Source organism: Adiantum capillus-veneris, chromosome 7 (genome assembly GCF_014529385.1).
Source record: "Adiantum capillus-veneris isolate H3 chromosome 7, ASM1452938v2, whole genome shotgun sequence".
Classification (NCBI taxonomy): domain Eukaryota; kingdom Viridiplantae; phylum Streptophyta; class Polypodiopsida; order Polypodiales; family Pteridaceae; genus Adiantum; species Adiantum capillus-veneris.
Window position 1 is genome coordinate 18,207,733 of NC_140937.1, and position 18,968 is coordinate 18,226,700.

At 47.5% G+C, this 18,968-nt stretch overlaps 1 protein-coding gene across 2 annotated transcripts in view; it reads left to right on the forward strand.

Annotated features, from left to right (window-relative positions):
* Window positions 1-18,648, forward strand: part of LOC147453507 (RWD domain-containing protein) — a 127,826-nt gene extending 109,178 nt beyond the window's left edge. For both annotated transcript variants that reach the window (XM_086515690.1, XM_086515688.1), the window contains one exon: window positions 17,545-18,648. In XM_086515690.1, the coding sequence (XP_086371816.1) occupies window positions 17,545-17,994 (450 nt within the window). In that variant the 3' untranslated portion in view covers window positions 17,995-18,648. The remainder of the gene's footprint in view (window positions 1-17,544) is intronic.
* Window positions 18,649-18,968: the final 320 nt, after the last annotated feature.

Below are 18,968 nucleotides of genomic sequence, written 5' to 3' on the forward strand. Positions count from 1 at the left end.
CTTCAAAAGTTTTGCAAGTTTCTTTTGGGGGTACACTACTGTGATTCTTGATCGTCATGCCCTCCACTACCTTTTCGTCATGCCCTCCACTACCTTTTCAACATACCTCAAGTCGTTAATTGGGTTTGGTGCTGGCTGCTTCTCTTCAAAGAATTTGATTTGTTGTTTTCCTATGCCCTGATAAGCACCATGTGTTGGTTGATCATTTCTCTAGGATGGGCTCAGGTGATTTGCTACAAGTATAGAAAATGATCTTGCTGGAAGCTCCCTTTTGGGGGTTGATATATTGCCAGAATGGTATGGGATATCTTACACTTGCTCGCTACTGGCAAATGCCTGTCCTCGGCAATAAAAGGAAATTGCTTTTGCCAAGCGATTTACCTTGTTAGGTGGGCAACTCTACAGGTGATCACTACCCTGGCCACTTCATTCTGAGAGGATTCTACGGACTGGTCTTTGATAGCTCTACATAATTTGTGATACCATTGCCCATGTAAAAGTGTGGTGTATGTCAAAGATGTGCTCCCAAGCCCGATTGTCAAGCCAACAGACCCCTCCCAGTTACCTTTTGAGAGATGGGGCTTGGACTCTGTTGGCCCTATCAGTCCAGCAGTACAACCATGGATAAGAGATACATTCTAGTTGCACCGACTATGGCATCAACCTTTATAGGTCTCTGCCACCACAGACTGTACTGTTGCTACTGTAGCAACACTACTTTATTAAAAAATATCTTTTGCAGGTCTCGGTGTTCTCTTGAGATCATTAGTGACCAAGGGAGTCACTTTGTTAATGAATTGACGTCTATTCTGCTCACTGGGTACGAGATATTTCACTGCACAATTGTGCTCCCTCAACGAGGGTAAATGAGCAGGTAGAACGTACAAATAAGGTGCTTATTGCTTTGCTTAGAAAAGCTTGCGATCTCTGCCTGACCACTTGGCACTTGGGCCTGCACTACCCAACAGACTCCCTTTCAGCTTGTGTTTGGTATGGTCCCTTTTGAGTTCAAGTTTGGTTCTCCGCTGGGGAGTACAAATAGAATTACCGAGAAGTTGCAGCTGTCTCAATTTGTTCACTTGATCATCCCCGAGGAGACTCGGGTGTTGTCAACTCAGGCTTTGGAGTCCAAGCAACTTCGCTCTGCAAAGCTTGGCAAAGCTGTCACCTCCAAAAACCTAAGCTTCATTAGGGCTATCTGGTGTTGTTGTACCAAGCCAAGTGCATGAATACGGCCTAGAAATGAGTGCGTGCATGGCAAGGGCTGTGACAGGTTTTAAAGTTCGGGTTTTTGCATCAAGGTCAAAGACGCAAGTGATCATTGCGTCTGTCTAGCTAGTCATGGACTCCCGCTTTGATGGAGCTAGGGAGGATTAGTGAGAGTAGCATTCATGGCGCGCGCGCGCGTGTGTGTGTGTGTGAGGCGGCTTGGAGTGCTTCCTGTCGGTACTTTTCTTAGGGCGCGTCATATTCGTCCTTCTTCTTGCGTTCGCTGCTTAACTGCAGAAGAGGACATTTATCACTTGCTGTGGGATTGCTGCATTACTAGAGACTTCCTTCGCCGTGCGTTTTGTGGTCTTCTTTATGTGGGTCAGATACTAGGCTTATTGGACCTTGTGGAGTCAGCGTAATGCTTACATTTTCCATCGTAGTCATGCAGATCCATTCCCTCTCTTCAAGCTTTCTCTTAGGCAATCTTTATGGTTTGCTTTGGAAGTTGGTGATATCACCTCAGAGATGCATCAACTTTCATATGAATGTTTTTAGCTACTCTCTACAGCTGAGTAGTTCTGTGCTCTTCCCCTTGTATATGACCCTTTAGTGGGTTTTCCTTGCTTTGAGGTTTCCCACTAGTAAATTAATCAAATCGATTTTCCAAAAAAAAAAAAGTGTGTGTGTGAGGTGTGTGCGAGAGAGTGAGCCCCTGCGCATCGTCGCCTTCAGCTCCTGCGCGTGGAAGCCCCTAGCCCTGTGCGTGGTCTCCCTCAGCCCCTGCACGTTCTGCTCTTGCCCCTGGGCTTTTGGCTTCAGCTCCTGTGCGCTTGCTGCTACTGGTCGCTTGTCACAAGGTGATGACGTGGCTATGGACAGCAGAAACCCTAAAATTCCTGCAAACCCTAATTTCTGCCAGAAACCCTAATTTCCGGAAATCGCGGAGGCTAAATTAAAAAAAAAAAAAAGATGAGCGACGCAAATTTTGCTTTTTCTCTACGCAATGAGAAAGAGAGAGAGAATGCTTTTGCTTTCAAGTTTTTACTCTCTGTGAGAGAGAGAGAGCAATTGCTTTTGATTTGAAGCTTTTGGGGCTCTGCTTTTGGGCATCCCTTGTAACCTTTAAATTAGTGGTGAGGGCCTCACTTCTTAGAGCATCTGGACGCAGAGTCTGAGAGTGATTCTCGACCCACTCTCTTGTACTTTGAATTGATTAATATAAAAAGAAATACTGAAAGGGGTGCCAGTCTTTGGGGCCAATATCTCTAGGCATGGAACTCCGCCGGGCCAGTGCAAATCTATTGTGATCTGTGAATTGTTTTGAAGTGGTTATTTGGTGCTGTCACGGTTGATTCTTGACTTGGAGTGTCTAAGTCTGTTACAGTGGTATGAGAGCACGGCCGATTTCTCTTCTACGAGAAATCCGATCCCCATTTTTTTTTTCCGTGGCACCTATGGCTTCACGCAAGGATCGGTCGACTCCCTCTGCATCTAGAGATGCGGGCAGGGATCACAACGAAGATTTCGGCAGAGAGTATGGCCCACCTCGGCCTACTCAAGCGGAGCGGTGAGAGATGGAGCGTCGCCAATTGATCAGCGATGCAACGAAGATGATGCTCAATTTTGTGAAGAACCCAAAATTTGCAAAATATATGAGCGAGACTTCTTTTCAAGAAGTGCACGAGCAGTGGCAGAAAACCACTACACCCACTCTCAAGAAACCTTCTGCTCACAAGAAATATTCAGAGAAGGAATTAGAAGAGGTGGTTGATGCACGGATTGCTCAGCTTTTTGACGCGCAAAAGAAAGACAAAAAGCACGGCAAAAAGCAAAAGAAAAGCACCGACTTCCTGGGATATTTGGGTCGTTAGTCGACTTTTGACAAGGCAAAGAAACCGAAGAAGCGTGTTCGATTTGAAGGAGTACCGAGTTCTTCCTTTTCTTCTTCTTCTTCATCTGACAGTTCTTCTAGCTCTTCAGATTCGAGCGAAGAAGACAGAAAAGGTAAAAAGCGAAGCAAGAAACAAAGCTTCGGAAAGGGCAAGAAAAAGGCAAAGAAGGCTACATCTCGCCCAAAGATTGACAGTTCTACTGAGGACTCGTCTACAGACAGCTCAGATTCCTATGACGGAAACTTTCATACGAACAAGAAGAATTTTTACAAAGCTAACTTGTATGACTTTCTCGAAGATGAAAGCAAGAAAGTTCGAGAGTTTAAGGAAGGTGGCCACTCAATCAAGTTTGATACTTTTTCAGGATACTCAGATGCTTCGAAGGCTTTGTCTTTTATATAGCAGTTTGACATCGCTTTCGTGGGAGGACGCTATTCAGAGCACTCCAAGATTCGGAGAGCTGCCTCTTACTTTAAGGGGAATGCTTGTACTTGGTGGTCTACGCTTCTTTTAAACAAGACTGCGCCAGTTAAATGGTTGAAATTTAAGAAGCTTTTTATTTCTTCTTGGTTGACGCAAGAATATGAACGAGATATACGAGCTGCTTGGAACCATCTTTGGATGACCAAGAAAGATACAATCAATGCTTACTGTGAAAGATTCTGGAGCTCTTTTCTACCCGCCTCTTCATTCAAGAAGATCTCATTCAGAGAACAGATTGAGCGGTTTACCTTGGGTCTACCTACAGAGATCCGAGATCACTGCTTGAAACAGAAGTCGGCTTCTATTCAGGAGTTGATGAGTCATGCGAAGCAGGGCTTTGCCATTCACTCTGGCAGTCTGACCTACCCTACAGATGAGGCCATGACACAACGAGCTGAACAAACTTCTTGGAATGAAAGTAGAAAGAAAAAGAGCAACCCAGAGAAAAAGGATGCACGACCCAAGCTTACTCCTCAGGAGCGAGCTCGATTCATCAAAGAGGGGAAGTGCTTTGGATGCGGGGAACATGGACATATCTCCGCGAAGTGCCCTAAAAAGGCACAAAAAGAACAAAATGATAAAGACGACGACAGGCTTGAGAGTTCGAGAGCAGCTGAGGAACGTGGCAGAAAAGGCAGATAGAAAAGCAGAACTGGCACCACATGGCGTGGGACCTGCACCGAATCTAATGAATGAAAGTACAAACTTTGCCGCTTTTGGGGCAAAGTGAAGGATCAGGAAGCTCTTTTGAAGGAGCCAAGGCCAACTTCTTTTCACTTGGAATTGGCGGCTCGATTTGGAATTACGCTCGACAGACTGACGCCATAGGCGGAGGTAGTTCGACTGGCACCCAGATGGGATGTTACCATTACACGGAGCATTGGCAAACTTGGTTTGCAATGACAGGGGTGTTCAGGGCACGCGAGTGACGTTCTACTAAGGATCCCTTGGTACCACAAGAACTACGCCTGTGGTTGACCGGGCCGAGAAAGCGACTTTGATAAATGAAGGGCTTAGAGATTGTACTTGATGAACTTTAGTTTCTTACTCATTCTTTTGGGAGAGAACTGAACGATGGATAAAGGTTGAATATGTTTTGACCTGATCAAAAGAACGCCAAGATTTTTCTCCACACTCATGCTGATTGCTTTTCAGAGGGCCTGAAGATCAAACCATTGATCTGATACCTGGAAGCACGCCACCAAACCGGCCACCTTACCGTGTGAGCCGAGTACAGAATGAAAAGATTATGAACCCAGTGAAAGACCTCTTGGAAAAGGGTCTTGTCCAGCATAGTACTTCACCGTATTGCTCTCCACTGTTGTTGGATTTGAAGAAAGACGGATCTTGGAGAATGTGTATTGATTATAGCGCTCTCAACGAAATCACCATCAAGAACAGATTTCCGATTCCTAGGATCGATGATATACTCGACAGGTTACAGGGATCGTCGTGCTTTAGCATGATTGACTTGAAGAGTGGATATCATCAGATCCGAATCGCGCCGGGAGACGTCTACAAGACGGCTTTTCGGATGACTTTTGGGTTATTTGAGTTTTTGGTGATGCCTTTTGGCTTAACCAATGCTCCTGCGACATTTAACCGGATGATGGACAGGATTTTTCGAGAGTACAAGCTATTTGTTGGCACTTTCTTTGATGATATCATTGTTTTCTCCAAGAATGAAGCAGACCACATAGATCATATGCTTCAGAGATACATTTTTTTGGGGACACTTTGTCTCAGCAACAGGAGTGCAAATGGATCCGGCCAAGATAGACACTATTTGTGATTGGCCCGATTTGAAGAATGTCCATGAAGTTGAAAGCTTCTTGGGACTATGTTCGTACTACAGACGGTTCATTCGAAAGTTTACAGAGGTTGCTTCCCCTTTGCATATCTTGATACAGAAAGGAGTCCCTTTCTCGTGGGGATCCACAGAGGTGACTGCCTTTCAGACATTGAAAGAGAAATTGAGTACAAGACCAGATTTGACTTTGCCGGACTTGCAGAAGTCATTTGAAGTATTTTGTGATGCTTATGGTCGTAGTCTGGGTGCGGCCTTGATGCAAGAAGGCCATATCATTGCTTACGAGAGCCGATTATTCTCTAGGCCGGAGATGACAACACAGATTTATGAGAAAGAGCTTTTGGTGGTTATCCATGCTCTTACTTAGTGGCGGCATTACCTACTCGGAGCGGATTTTACTGTCTTTACAGACCATTAGAGTTTGCGCTACTTCTTGCCACAGAAGCAGCTTTTGGAAAAGCAGATGCGGTGGGCGAACATCTTGTCACAGTTTCACTTCCAGATTGTCCATGTGCAGGGACAGAAGAATGTGGTGGCAGATGCTTTGTCTCGAAAGCCGTTGGTTCTGGCTATTTCCGCGATACATCATAGGAGCTTCGAGGATATGGTCGATCAGTATGCCACAGATACAAATTTTGCAGATATTTTCACACGGATACGGGATGGGGAGATAGTAGCTGGATACTCCCTTCGGGAAGGCTACTTGATGAGAAAGACTATGTTGTGCGTTACACAGCCCTTGTGGGAAAAGGTTATGACTGAATGCCACTGTCCACCTTTTACGGGTCACTTCGGCATTGCTACCACCATGAAGGGGTAGAGAGATACTTCTTTTGGTCGAGACTCAAAAAGGATGTGGAAGAGTTTGTGCGCAGTATGCCAGAAGGTCAAGTTTGACAGGCATAAGGCATAGGAATTGTTACAGCCTTTACCCATACCCACCCGCCCCTGGGAAATTATTGAAATGGATTTCATTTTTGATCTCCCGAGAACACAGAATGATCACGATGATTTTCCGATTACATGGCACGTCTGAGCCGATTGTCTCCGACAGAGACCCCAGATTTATGAGTTTGTTTTGGAAGGCAATTTGGGAGAACATTGACACGCGGTTGCAGTTCTCGTCATCGTTCCACTTGCAGACCGACGGGCAATCTGAGATTGCCAATTCAGTGGTTTTAGATTTATTGAAGTCTTGTATCTCGGATCAGAAGACTCAATGGGAAAAGAACTTACCTTTGGTGGAATTTGCCTACAATAACAAGATACACTCTTCGACGGGGAAGACGCCATTTGAGATTGTTGAAAGTGCTGCGAAGGTTCCATCCTTCCTGAGCACGAAAGATTAGATATTTGAAGCGGATGAATATTCGCAAGATTTGGATACGGCTGTTGCCAAGGTTCGCGAGACTTTGCAGAAGTCTCAAGAACGACAGAAAAAGGCAGCGGATCGCTATCGTCGCGACTTGAAACTGAAGGAGGATGATTGGGTGCTCTTACGTTTTGAGAAGGCACGCCTAAGAAAGAAAAAGGGAAAGGAGAGGCTTTTTCCAAAGCTTAGTATGTGATACTACGGACCTTTCCAGATTATGAAAAGATAAATGATGTCTCCTTCCGATTGAAACTGCCAGATACTTGGAGGATTCACAATGCATTGCATGTGAGTCCGTTGAACCCTGTTAAGGGTGATGTGCCTGATGATGGGGAGCCTGATGAGCAACCCGCAGTGGAAGAAAACGAGGAGACCCTTGTTCCTGAACAGATTTTGGCACATACGGATAAGGTAAAGTCCGAAGGCGGTTCTTGGTTAACTTCAAGAACTTTCCTGCATTTGATGCGAAGTGGATGGTGGAGGAGGACCTAGCAGATACTCCTCGTATTGTGAAACTTTGCCTCAATGTTTTGGTTTAGCATAGTATACTCCAAACGGAACCCAAAAATTCAGCTTGGCCGAAGATCTGGTGCAGTGGGATGCACAAGAGGGGAGTTACTCCGCTCCTTTGTCAACAGATGCCTTGATTTTGATACTAAAGTCACTGATGTCTCTTTGAGCTTCAGGGATACTGAGAGCTGACAGTATTCTGCTGGATGACTTTATGAAATGGAATTCCTGATAATGATACTGATTTTTTCTTGACTTCTTTTGAGTGCAGGAACTGATAGCCGAAATGACTGCAGCATTTTGGTCTGATTGATCTCGATAGACATGGTTGTAATAGGGGTTAGTCAATCGGACATCGATGAGGTCCTGATTGGACCTAGATGTGATTGCTAGCTACATTGCCGATAAATCATGGTCTAAGATCCGAATGAATGTTGAATGTCATGTGATGTCTGGTGATGTCGTATGATGTGACTATCGATTTTGTACATGTGCTAGATGTGTGTTCCTAGTACGTAGGTACTAACAGTTAGTGTCTGCTAAGACGGTTTATGGCTTTTGTCGGTTTTGCAGGCGTAATCGCGGTCGATTACAATGCTTTCAAGAGGGGGGTATGTCACAAAGTGATGACGTGGCTATGGACAGCAGCAACCCTAATTTCTGCCGAAACCCTAATTTCCGGAAATCGCGGAGGCTAAAAAGAAAAGATTTAAAAAAAATAAAAAAATGATGAGCGACGCAAATTTTGCTTTTTCTCTACGCAATGAGAAAGAGAGAGAGAATGCTTTTGCTTTCAAGTTTTGACTCTCTGTGAGAGAGAGAGAGCAATTGCTTTTGATTTGAAGCTTTTGGGCACCCCTTGTAACCTTTAAATTAGTGGTGAGGGCCTCACTTCTCAAAGCATCTGGACGCAGAGTCTGAGAGTGAATCCCGACCCACTCTCTTGTACTTTGAACTGATTAATATAAAAAGAAATACCGAAAGGGGCGCCAGTCTTTGGGGCCAATATCTCTAGGTACGGAACTCCGCCGGGCCAGTGCAAATCTATTGTGATCTGTGAATTGTTTTGAAGTGGTTATTTGGTGCTGTCGCGGTTGATTCTTGACTTGGAGTGTCCAAGTCTGTTACATCGCTGCCCTGCGCGCAACTCTTAGCACTGCAGGTATTCTGAGGTTTCTGCGCGTTCTACACCTGCTGCTCTTGCATTGTGGAGTACCCCCGCGACGTGCAATGTATCAATGTTCTGCCCTCACCGTGGCGGTTTGTTGCCTTTGCGTCTTTTTTTTCCTCCTCGTACAAATAGCTCTTCTGCGTTAGTTCTCTGGTTTTTTCAGCACAGATTTCCACACAGTGTTAGTTTGCAGATGTATGCTCTCTGTGGGGGATATATATGCTTATGAGGTTTTTGTACATAGTTTAAAACAAACAAATCAAAGTAAGTCCTCTGTGGTGTATACTCTGATTGGTTTTTCTCTTTAGTCGTGGTCTAGTTGTTACATCTCAGATTTCTTGTGTGTTTATAAGAGTTGGAAAGCTATGGGTAACGCCTCAGAGACTGCCTCTGAAATCAAAAGCTGTTTGTATGAAGATTTCGAAGAGGCCCTGAAAACTTGGAATGGTCAGGCACTTGCTGTCGAGGTGCGTATTCTAGTGTAGGACCTTATGGATTCGGTAGCGCAATATGCCATGAATGCGGTCATTTTGTTTTTCGTGGACAAAATGCCCACTGTGCGAGATGTCGGACAATGGCTTGATTTCCTTCTTAAACGTTAGGCTGTCCGTGGCGTTTATTTTGGTGCTCGTGGTTTCTATGAAGTTTTAATGGCAGATACTGGAGCTAGAAAGCTTGTGCTGGAAACGTCTCCCCTCTTTTTTGGTATGCAGAAGACTCATGTTTTGCTGTGGGCACTCACCAAAGATTATCAAAGTCTTATTCGTCACAAATGCCGAGTGTGGGTGGAAATTGTGGATTTCCCTCGCACGTGGAGACATTTCCTACCGTTGTTGGCCGCACAGCTTGGTAAGGTGATTTGCCCATCAAAATTGGATGCGAACACCAATAGGTTTTGCATTATTTGGGATATTGACAAACAAACCCCATAAGGAATTATGGTTGATTCAGGAGATCTATGGGTGGGCAAGCATCCTTTTAAACTCAAATGGGGCAAGTTTGCAAATTCTTGTTTTTGATGTGGTAAATTTGGTCACATGCAATCTGAATGCCCAGAACCGGTTTTACAACCCCCTCTCTTGGCAATCCCTTCGTCTAACCCTGCCCCTATAGGCAAATCTGTCATTGAAGGCAAGCACAATGGAGTCTCTATTGTAAATGTAATGTGAAAAAAGGGAAAAACTAGAATCCTCAGTCTGCTGATGCAGAGAATGGGAATGCTGTGAAAGGCAAAAATGTTGGGTCAAGTGATGTTAACTCATAGGTGGTGCCAGAAAAGACAGTAAAAATTCGTACTCCACCCTCCTCCCGTAATTATGTTCCTCTTGTTAACTCTAATAAGAATGTATCGTTCAAGCAACTTCCATGTAATGACAACCGCACGTTGATTGATGCATGGGAAAGCGAGGCTCTCTTACAAAGAGGTACTTCTTGGTGAGACTTCCACACCTCATGTAAATACTGTGGACACGTTTCTTGCTTTAACTCAGCGGATGGGTTCTGGTATGGATGTGATGGATGGAGATGTGCATATGGGCACATCGACTTGATCTCTATGCTTTTTTGCCTCTTGTATATATGATTTCTTATGCATAGTCGCATTAAATGTATCTCATACAATGTGTGTGGGTTATGTAACCCTGATAAATGGTGACTGACCTAGCACTATGTACATAATTGCAGGGCAGACATAGTTGTTTTGCAAGAACATAATCAGCATGAGTTCGTTGGTCAGTGTTCTTATTTTGGCGGTTATTGGATTGCGTATGCTAGTTTGCAGGGTTATTCAGGTTTATTGATGCTGGTTCGTCATGAGCTGTAGCTTGTTCTATTGTATAACGATCCGCATGGCCGTTGGATGGTGGTACAATGGTTCTTGAATGGTTAGGTATATGAATTTGGAGGCATTTACGCATATACAACCTCTAGGCAAAGGGCTACCTTATGGTGAGACATCTCTTCTTACCCATGGACTTCCAATGCATTCCTTCTTGGTGATTTTAATAATATCCTTGCTATGGATGATAGTACCATAGACACTTCACACATGTTGCTTGGGGAAAGGCAAGAATGGGTTCATCTCTTTGCTTCTACTTAGATGATTGACTTATGGCGGCATTTGCATCCAAATGTCTCTGGGATTTACTTTTCAGCATGTTGCTCACTCTTCTTATCGAGCACAATGGGATTGCTGGTATTTGCTTAATTTGCAACAGTATGAGGATTTTGCTTGTGACATGAGCATGGATTACACTTTGCGGTTGTTAGATCATTACCTTGTTTTGTTGACTTTGAACTTTGGGGGCAGTCTCTTTGTGATCGGCCTTTTCTTAGGAAACGTCTGTTACATATTAACAGTCCTCATCTCAATCATGAGGTTTTTCGAGACATGATTTCTGATATTATTCCCCCTCTACTTGTTGACATGCATCTTGATCTTGATGTTGCTTGCTATCGCTTTGTCATGAGGGTGCAAATTGTTATTCATGACTATGGCATGCATTACATGCAGTGCACTTAGAGGGATGTCATTGTTGCGAAACAGGCTTGTCAATGGTTGCAAGTATTGGCTGATTTGTGGCTTTTGTCTAACTTTGAGATGTCGGAGTGGTGTGAAGCTTGTGTGTGTATTCAGCATAATGATAAGCAAAAAGTTGCTAAATGGCAGACGCGTGCCCGCCAACAAGCTTTCACCCCACCCGTTGCCCAGCCCGCCCCCGCTGCCACCCTGTCCGCCCGTTGCCTGCCCCGTTGCCCGCTGCTTGCCCATCCTTGGCCGCTGCCCCACTCGCTTGTCGCCCCGCCATTCGCCTCAGCCCACCAGCCCCGCCTCCCAATACCTCCTATCCCGCCAGCCCCGCCTCGCATCCTCGGTTTCTATGCTCGTCATCTACTCGGGCGCAGAAGGCCTCCTCTTGTCAACGACTCTTTGCCTTCTCTTCACAGCAGCAGACACAGATGGAGGCTCAAGCTCCGCCACAGAGGGACTCCTCCGAAGTCCCCTCGCCCGACCCCGCTGAGCCCACCATCCGACTTGCTCTTTCACTGACAGAGCAAGCGAGCCTAGCCGCATAGGTAGAGCGCTTGTAGGCGACTTCTGTCATCTGCAAGATTCTCGACACCAGACCTAGCAGAGGAGAGCTGCGTGACCTTCTCCAAGCTCGCCTCCTTGCAGAGGTGGGCAAGATCTTGGACGTTAAGATCCTCGGACGAGGCTACTATCAGATCGAGTTTGAGACCTCCGAGATGGCGTCCAAGGTCATCGCCATGAGCCCCTTGACCATCCGAGCAATTCGAGCCCACTTTCGACAGGGGAGACATGGTTTTGACCCTGCTTCAGATGTGTTGGTAGAGGAGGCAGACATTCCCATCTCTGTCAGCTTTCCTGGTTTGCGGAGGGAGTACCTACCACTTTTGTCCAGGATAGGCTCAACGATTGGGACTATCCTAGAGACACCTCGCACGGCAGCCTCGGTAGCTGCCAAGGCGGCCAGCATTCCCTCAGTTCGCGTTCTGATTAGGGATACTCACACTCTCTCGAAGGTCATCCTCCTTCCTCGGGTGAGTGGGGGTTGGTTTAGACAGAGTGTGGAGTATTCGGGCCCCTCGAACCAGTGCTTCATTTGTCGACAGATGGGCCATCTTGCGAAGGCTTGTCCACGGAGGAGGCCTCGACCTACACCACAGACTTAGCCCCAGCCTGCAAGGGCTGGCCAGCAGCCACAGGCAGAGACACAGAGCACACAGGTAGAGCCATCCTCCAAGCCTGGGGCTCCAGCGGAGGAGGGATGGCAGTAGGTCCCAGGCTCCAACGGAGGAGGGATGGCAGCAGATTCGTGGTCGACGCTGGCAGGGGCCACAACGACAACATGGCACTCACAGTGGTCCTCAGGCGCTTGCCCAGTAGCAGTGGGTTCCCACGGGGAACCGATTTGGTCCTCTTGAGCAGGACGAGGTCCCTGCTTCAACCCCCACCTCAGCTTCACCCTCAACAGCCCCTCCTCCCCCTGAGTTCCCCCCTGCTCATCAGCCTTCCCCCCGCCTCCTGCTCTTGCCGCCTCTCCTCCTCGCCCCTCTACCTTTGCCGGCCCCCCCCACCCCTCTTCTCCCCCACCTCCCCCTGCTCCTTCACCCCCCCCTCCTGCTCCAGTTCCACAGTCGACTCAGGCGGCAGGGCCATCTCCTACTGCTAGGAGATCTCTTGGCAGCACCTTTGCCACGAGTCGCTTGGCGAGAGAGGGACAACCTTTCTTGCAACCCCCTCTACATGTACAGACGTCGCAGTCCCTCGAGGTCTAATGAGCTTTGACATTCGGCGCTGATGGGACTTCTTTGCCTACGACTTTACACGCTTTCTCGACGACTCCTCATGAGACCTTGAGGCAGCCTGCTTCAGGGTTCATGTTCTGTTCCTTGCAGCTAGGGGGATAGAGGCCTTGGACTCAGCAGTTGGCTTCTCTTTTCCGCTTTGCAGCAGGGACCAGACTGAGTGGACCCTCGACTTAGTGTTGGAGTGGCTGCATACACAGGTCCTAGAGTTCTCTCACCACATGCGAGACCTAGGAGTTACAAACATGCTTTTGACTCTATGGCCATTGGCGAAGTTTGCGGTGACTTCTCCAGATGCAGCAGGATGTAGACACATTGTGATTCACTTCTTTGCTGATACTCAATGCTCGCCATGCTATGTATACATTTATGAGGATTCCTAGACAGAGGAGGTTGCTTTACGTACGGCTCGGGCTACTTGGGCTTGGGCCAGACACTCTTTGGAGTCACGCCTATCTAAAGGATGCTCGGATGCGGATTACTCCCCATCCAAGCCAGCCTTGAAGATAGCACGTTTAGCTGCTGCGGTAGCATCTGTTCTTTCTCGCTTCCCATGAGGATCGTCTCATGGAACGTACAGGGACTAGGTGGGCCCCAATTTCAGCGTCAGAGGGGCCGACTACGTCAGGAGCTTCAGCGGTGTCTTGTGGGAGGAGAGATTGATCTCCTTATGCTACAGGAGCATCATCTGTGTGAGAGCCGCATTAGACGTTGTGGTCAGCTCTTGCGTGGACGATATGATACTTTTTGGTCAGTTGCTTTTGGTCCTGGAGGCATCCAGGGTGGGGTATGTATGACTATTCCGGATTCTTTGCAGTAGGCCATTGTGGGCAGAGGGATTATTGTGCCAGGCAGGGCTCAATGGATCACTATGCAGGTTCAAGGTTGCCTTGTGGGCTTCCTGAACATATATGCGTCCAATGTGGCGAGTGCACGAGCAGAGTTTTGGTCACAGATAGCTGAGTCTCTGCTGCAGGCAGAGCAGTGGTGCATAGGGGGTGATTTTAACATGTTGGAGGACCCTTCTGACAGGATTGGTGGTAGCCATGCTAGTGTGCATGGAGTTGAGCTGGCAGCTTGGGAGAGGTTTTGTATGACTGTGAGGGTTTCGGATGTGTGGCAGCACTCTAGCTTTGTGAGGCCCCAGACAACCTGGCCTTCTCAGTTCAGACCGCAGAGTGGGAGGAATGAATCTATCGCGGATAGATCGCTTCTACACTAGTGACCATTTCTGTGACCTTGGTGGGACAGTTGGCATTCTGGCAGGGACCTCCTTCTCGGACCATGTACCAGTGATCCTCACAGTGGCAGATAGACAGAGGAGGGAGAGCACGATGCTTTGCATCCCTGAGAGGGTCTTGCTGGACTCTGCACTCAAAGAGCGAATAGAGGCTCTCTGGACAGAGAGCATGGACATGCAAGATTCTCCTGTTGACAGAGTGGCCTCAGGACTAGCTCAGCTTAGTCACTTCTTTCTCCAGGAGTCTTTGGCTCGCTTGGTTGCAGCGAGAGAGGAGGACCGGCGTCTCAGACGGGGCGTTGCTTCCTTGCAAAGGATGCAGGAGCAGCATCCAGACAGTCCTTGGTTAAAGGAGCAGTTACAGCAAGCTCGCCAGGAGCTGGCTAGCACAGAGGAGCGGCGCCATGAGTTTGCTTTCCATCGACAGGCATCTCAGTGGACGCAGGTGGGTGACAGAGTGACTGGTGCTTTCTTGGAGGCAGTGGGACCTCGGCATACGCATGCCAAGGTCAGTTAGCTGAGGAGGCCCGACGGGTCAGTTGCTATTGACTTTTACCGTGAGTTACTATCTGTAGAGCCTCAGTCAGAGCGTTAGGATGCATGCAGGGAGCAGGTGTGGGCACAGATGCCTTGCCTGGTGACTGAGGAGATGCGTCAGAGGTTTGAGCTGCCACTTCAGCTTGAGGAGTTGCACACGGCTCCTAGTGCACTCCCCCGTGGTAGCTGTCCAAGTGAGGATGGCTTGACTCCCAATTTTTTCTTGGAGTACTGGGACTTGCTTGGCCCAGATCTCTGTAGTGCTTTTCAGTACATCTTGCACACAGGAGAGATGCCTGACAGCATGAGTGAGGGTCTCATCTACCTCATTCCCAAGGAGGGTGGCTCCTTGGATGAGATTCGACAGTGGCGCCCCATCACCATCCTCAACTCAGCCTACAAAATTCTTGCCAAGGCTCTGAGTTTGAGGATCCAGCCACTTCTAGAGAGCCTTATACATGGGACTCAGACAGGTTTTTGTCAAGGAGCGCAGTATCCTTGACAACATCTTTACTTTTTGGGAGGCTTCTGCCCTAGCACGGCTCCGTGGTGAGGATGCGGTGATTCTTCTTCTCGATTTTGAGAAGGCTTACGACAGAGTTGACTGGGACTTTCTGGAGGGCACTCTACGCAGGATGGACTTCTCGGATGCTTGGATCAGAGGGGTGTCAGCTTTGTTCAGACGGGCACACAATCAGGTACTTTTGTCAGGAGGTCGAGGTGATTGTTTCATGCTCACACGTTCGGTCAGACAGGGTTGTCCTCTTGCCCCTTTCCTCTTTCTGTTCTATGCTGAGGCGATGAGCAGGTTTTTGGTGTCGTAGCAGGTTGGTTTACGGGGCTTAGCACTTCCTATTCAGGGAGATGAGCTATTGGACGCTGAGTTTGCTGACGACTCAGCCTTGTACTTGGATGGCCAGGAGGCCAACCTTTATAGCTGTGAGCAGGCTCTTGAGACCTTCTGTTGTGCATCTGGCGCACTGATCAACTGGAGAAAGACAGTGGTTTTCTCGGTTGGTAGTGCTCCTGTACCCGATCGGATGCCAGGGGAGGGTTTCAAGTGGATTCCCCCAGGGACTGCAGTTCGGTACTTGGGCTGTCAGGTTGGTTTAGACTTGTCTCCCGAGCAGCAGATTGCTCCCCTCCTCCTGTATATTAGGAGGAAGTTGCTACATTGGAGCTCCGTACAACTTTCTTTGGCTGGCAGAGTTGTAGTGGCCAACCAGGTGTTGTTGGCTACTATGTGGTACATCACTTCTTGCTGGATCTTCTCGAGTTCTTGTATCAGCCAGGTAGAGAGGCTGATCAGGAACTTCCTTTGGTCAGGGCGTGACACTGAGACAGCCCAGGCTAGAGTGGCTTGGCAGGTCATCACTCTTCCTTGTTCACAGGGAGGGCTTGGGATCATAGACCCAGCACAGCAGAGCAGAGCCCTTCTTGGGAAGTTCATCGTCCCAGGACTTCTTCCAGGTGAGGAGCCCTAGAAGGAGTTCTTGCTCCAGCGGCTTCGTGCTAGGGTGCCTCAGGCAGGACGCCCCTAGCAACCTTCGACTAGATGGATCTTCATAGAGATGCGCAAAGTTAGTTTGAGCAAGAGACTGGAGGACCGCTTCGTCGTGGGTTTGCTTCGATCTTGGGAGAACTTGCGGCGAGGCCTGGAGCAGCGGCAGTCTACTTGCACGGAGGAGCGCCTACGACAACCCCTTGTTTGGAACCCCATGGTTAGCATTCAGAGAGGCCACCTGGTTGGTAGTCGGCCTCATGTTTCCTGGGGTTCCATGGTAGCGGGTCCAACACGCTCTTTAGGTGACTGGCTTCAGTTTTCAGGCTTGTCAGAGGAGCTGCAGGGCTTTCATCTACAGGGCATGAGAGGGGTGTAGAGCATGTGTCACGACATCTCAGAGGCAGTACCAGCTGAGTGGCTCACACCTCTGGAGTCAACAGCGCCCAGATGGATGGGAGCCTTCACACGACTGGAGGTTCTCATCTCAGTTCGGGCTTGTTCAGAGACTGTTTCCTCCCTGTTTTTCGAGTTACAGGGTGAGGGACGCCTACAGCGAGTTGCAGTAGAGGCCCCGCAGGTGGCTGAGTGCTGTTTCAGAGGATCCGAGTGGTGCGCATCTGTGGGAGGACCTGTGTCATCGATGCTGACCCAGCTGCTCTTGAGACTGGACATTGGAGACTGTGGGCTTGGGAGTGCTGTCCACTGGCATGAGTACAGTGGGATCCTGGAGAGTGGCTATGGAGGAACCCTTTCTCTTATGCAGACCACCCAGGTGTCCCTTTCTTTCAGTACACTGTTCGACTGGGACGTCACATTCTGGCAGCACAGAGAGAGGCTCGCCCTGCTGCAGCAGCTCATTGGCAGGAGGAGGGTCTCACAGCTGAGTTCTTGGCAGCTTTTTGGGAGAGGTTGTGGGACTCCAGACAGCCAAGGCGAGTCACTTTATTTCAGTGGCTGGTCGCACACAGAGCTACAGTAGTTGGGAGCTGGCTTGTGCATAGTGGTCTCTCGGCCGCATGCGCAGCTTGTGACCATCTTGTGGAGAGTCGCGCCACTGTCTTTGGGACTGTCCCTTGGCACAGCAGGTGTGGCTTCGTGTTCTTTGGTTGATCTTGCCCTCTCCACGGCTTGGCAGTACACCTGGGGGATTGTCCTCGGGACAATCCTCCGATCACACATTTCTTGCCAGAGTCCCACTCATCATGGGACTGCACCTTGATGTTTTCTATTTGAGGGACTCATACCTCACCTCAATTTGTTTCAATTTGGTTTGCAAGGGCACCCAGAATCCTACATTCACCGTTGTATTCACTGTGTTTTGGAAAATCTGTTTTATGCATTAGATTAGTCTATTGAGCTCATGTTTGGTGGTATCTTAGTGAAAAGTCCAAAAGACATGGTGAAATGTCGTTACCCAGCAAGTTTTAGATTATTTAATTGTATGTTTAGGAAATGAATTATGCTTCTTCCTTTCTCTTTTTTAGGGTCAAGAGCAAGACTTCCTCCCAGATGCTGAAGTCATCTTCAGCAATACTGAAATAGAGCGAAAAGCAAAGTTTGATGAGCTCTTTAGAGCTCAGCAGCATCGTGGTGGCATCATTGAGCCCAGAAAACTGGAAGTGATTGTTCCAGGGATGTTTGTTTCTTTGCCATCAGCGAGGGCTGATGATGAAGAGTCAGGGCTAGCCTCATCCACCCTTCAAGCTTCTGAATCAAGCTCATCTTCAGCTGATGCTAGGGGAGAGTTGTTACAAGTCACAGATAATGTGAGTTTGGGGGGGCAGCAGACAGGACAATGTGAGGACAGCGGAAGGGGTTCAAAATCCTCTGAAAGATTTAACAACCCACTTACTCAAAAAAAAGGTAGGCGACCGAATCATACCGGTGCAAAGAAAGGGTACTGGGTCCGGCGTGATCATGAAGGTAGCAAATGAGGGTTCTTCAATTATAGCATTCCAGCTAATTTAATGCGCTGTGGTGGATCTGTACATAAGCTGCATGTGGCACAGGAAGCGAGAAGTGTCAGCATGTTTTTGTTGCTCGCGAGTTTTGGGGTTGAAATTTGTCCTATGTGTGTTGAAGCCCTCGGTTCAATCAGGTAGGTATTTTGATACATCTTCTGTGGGTTTCTTACATGGCATGGCATCCTAATGTATGGCAGTGCTCCTGTACATACCTTAGTAATGGCACTTTTTGACTCCTTGACATGTGCCATTCAAACACTGAATTATGAACCTATTGGAGAGAGTTCGCGTCAACTGAATGCTTGAAGGTGCAGGGAAAGTTAGCTTCATTGAATCATGCAACCATATTGAATGTGAGAAAACAACCAATTCTACATTTCTATCTAGATTTTGATGTCCAAACAAATACCTAAAATTCAAGATCACAATACAAGAAGCAAAAAGTTTATCCTCAATTGTTTGCAAAACTTCAAGAGATCAGGCTTCGCATAATGCGTTAGTTTGTCAGCACACTGAATAACAAGCAAAATTGCATGTACCTCTATGTTCCATTTTGTGGGAGTAGTGGAGTTGCTGCCTTTTCTGGCACATTATTTTTTTACAAGAAAACTGTCTTCCCATTTCTATGTTTATTTCTAATTTAAAGTATGAGAAGAGACTAAAGATTTTTTTTTTTGGTGCAAACACATTGAATGTCATAGAGTATCAATTTAAAAGAATTTCCGTCATAGTTATTTCCGTCATAGCTTTAAAAGATTACATTTCTAGTCTCCCTAAAAGAAGCTTACTTTTTGAGTACATCTTATCTATTAGCATGATTTCGCACATTGTACTTGCAGCTCGAATTATAGGATCTAGTTAGTTAGCTTTGTCACAAAATCATAAAATCATATTCTGCCATTCAATCATAAAATCTTTTTTTTTTTCCCATCATCTCCATGGCC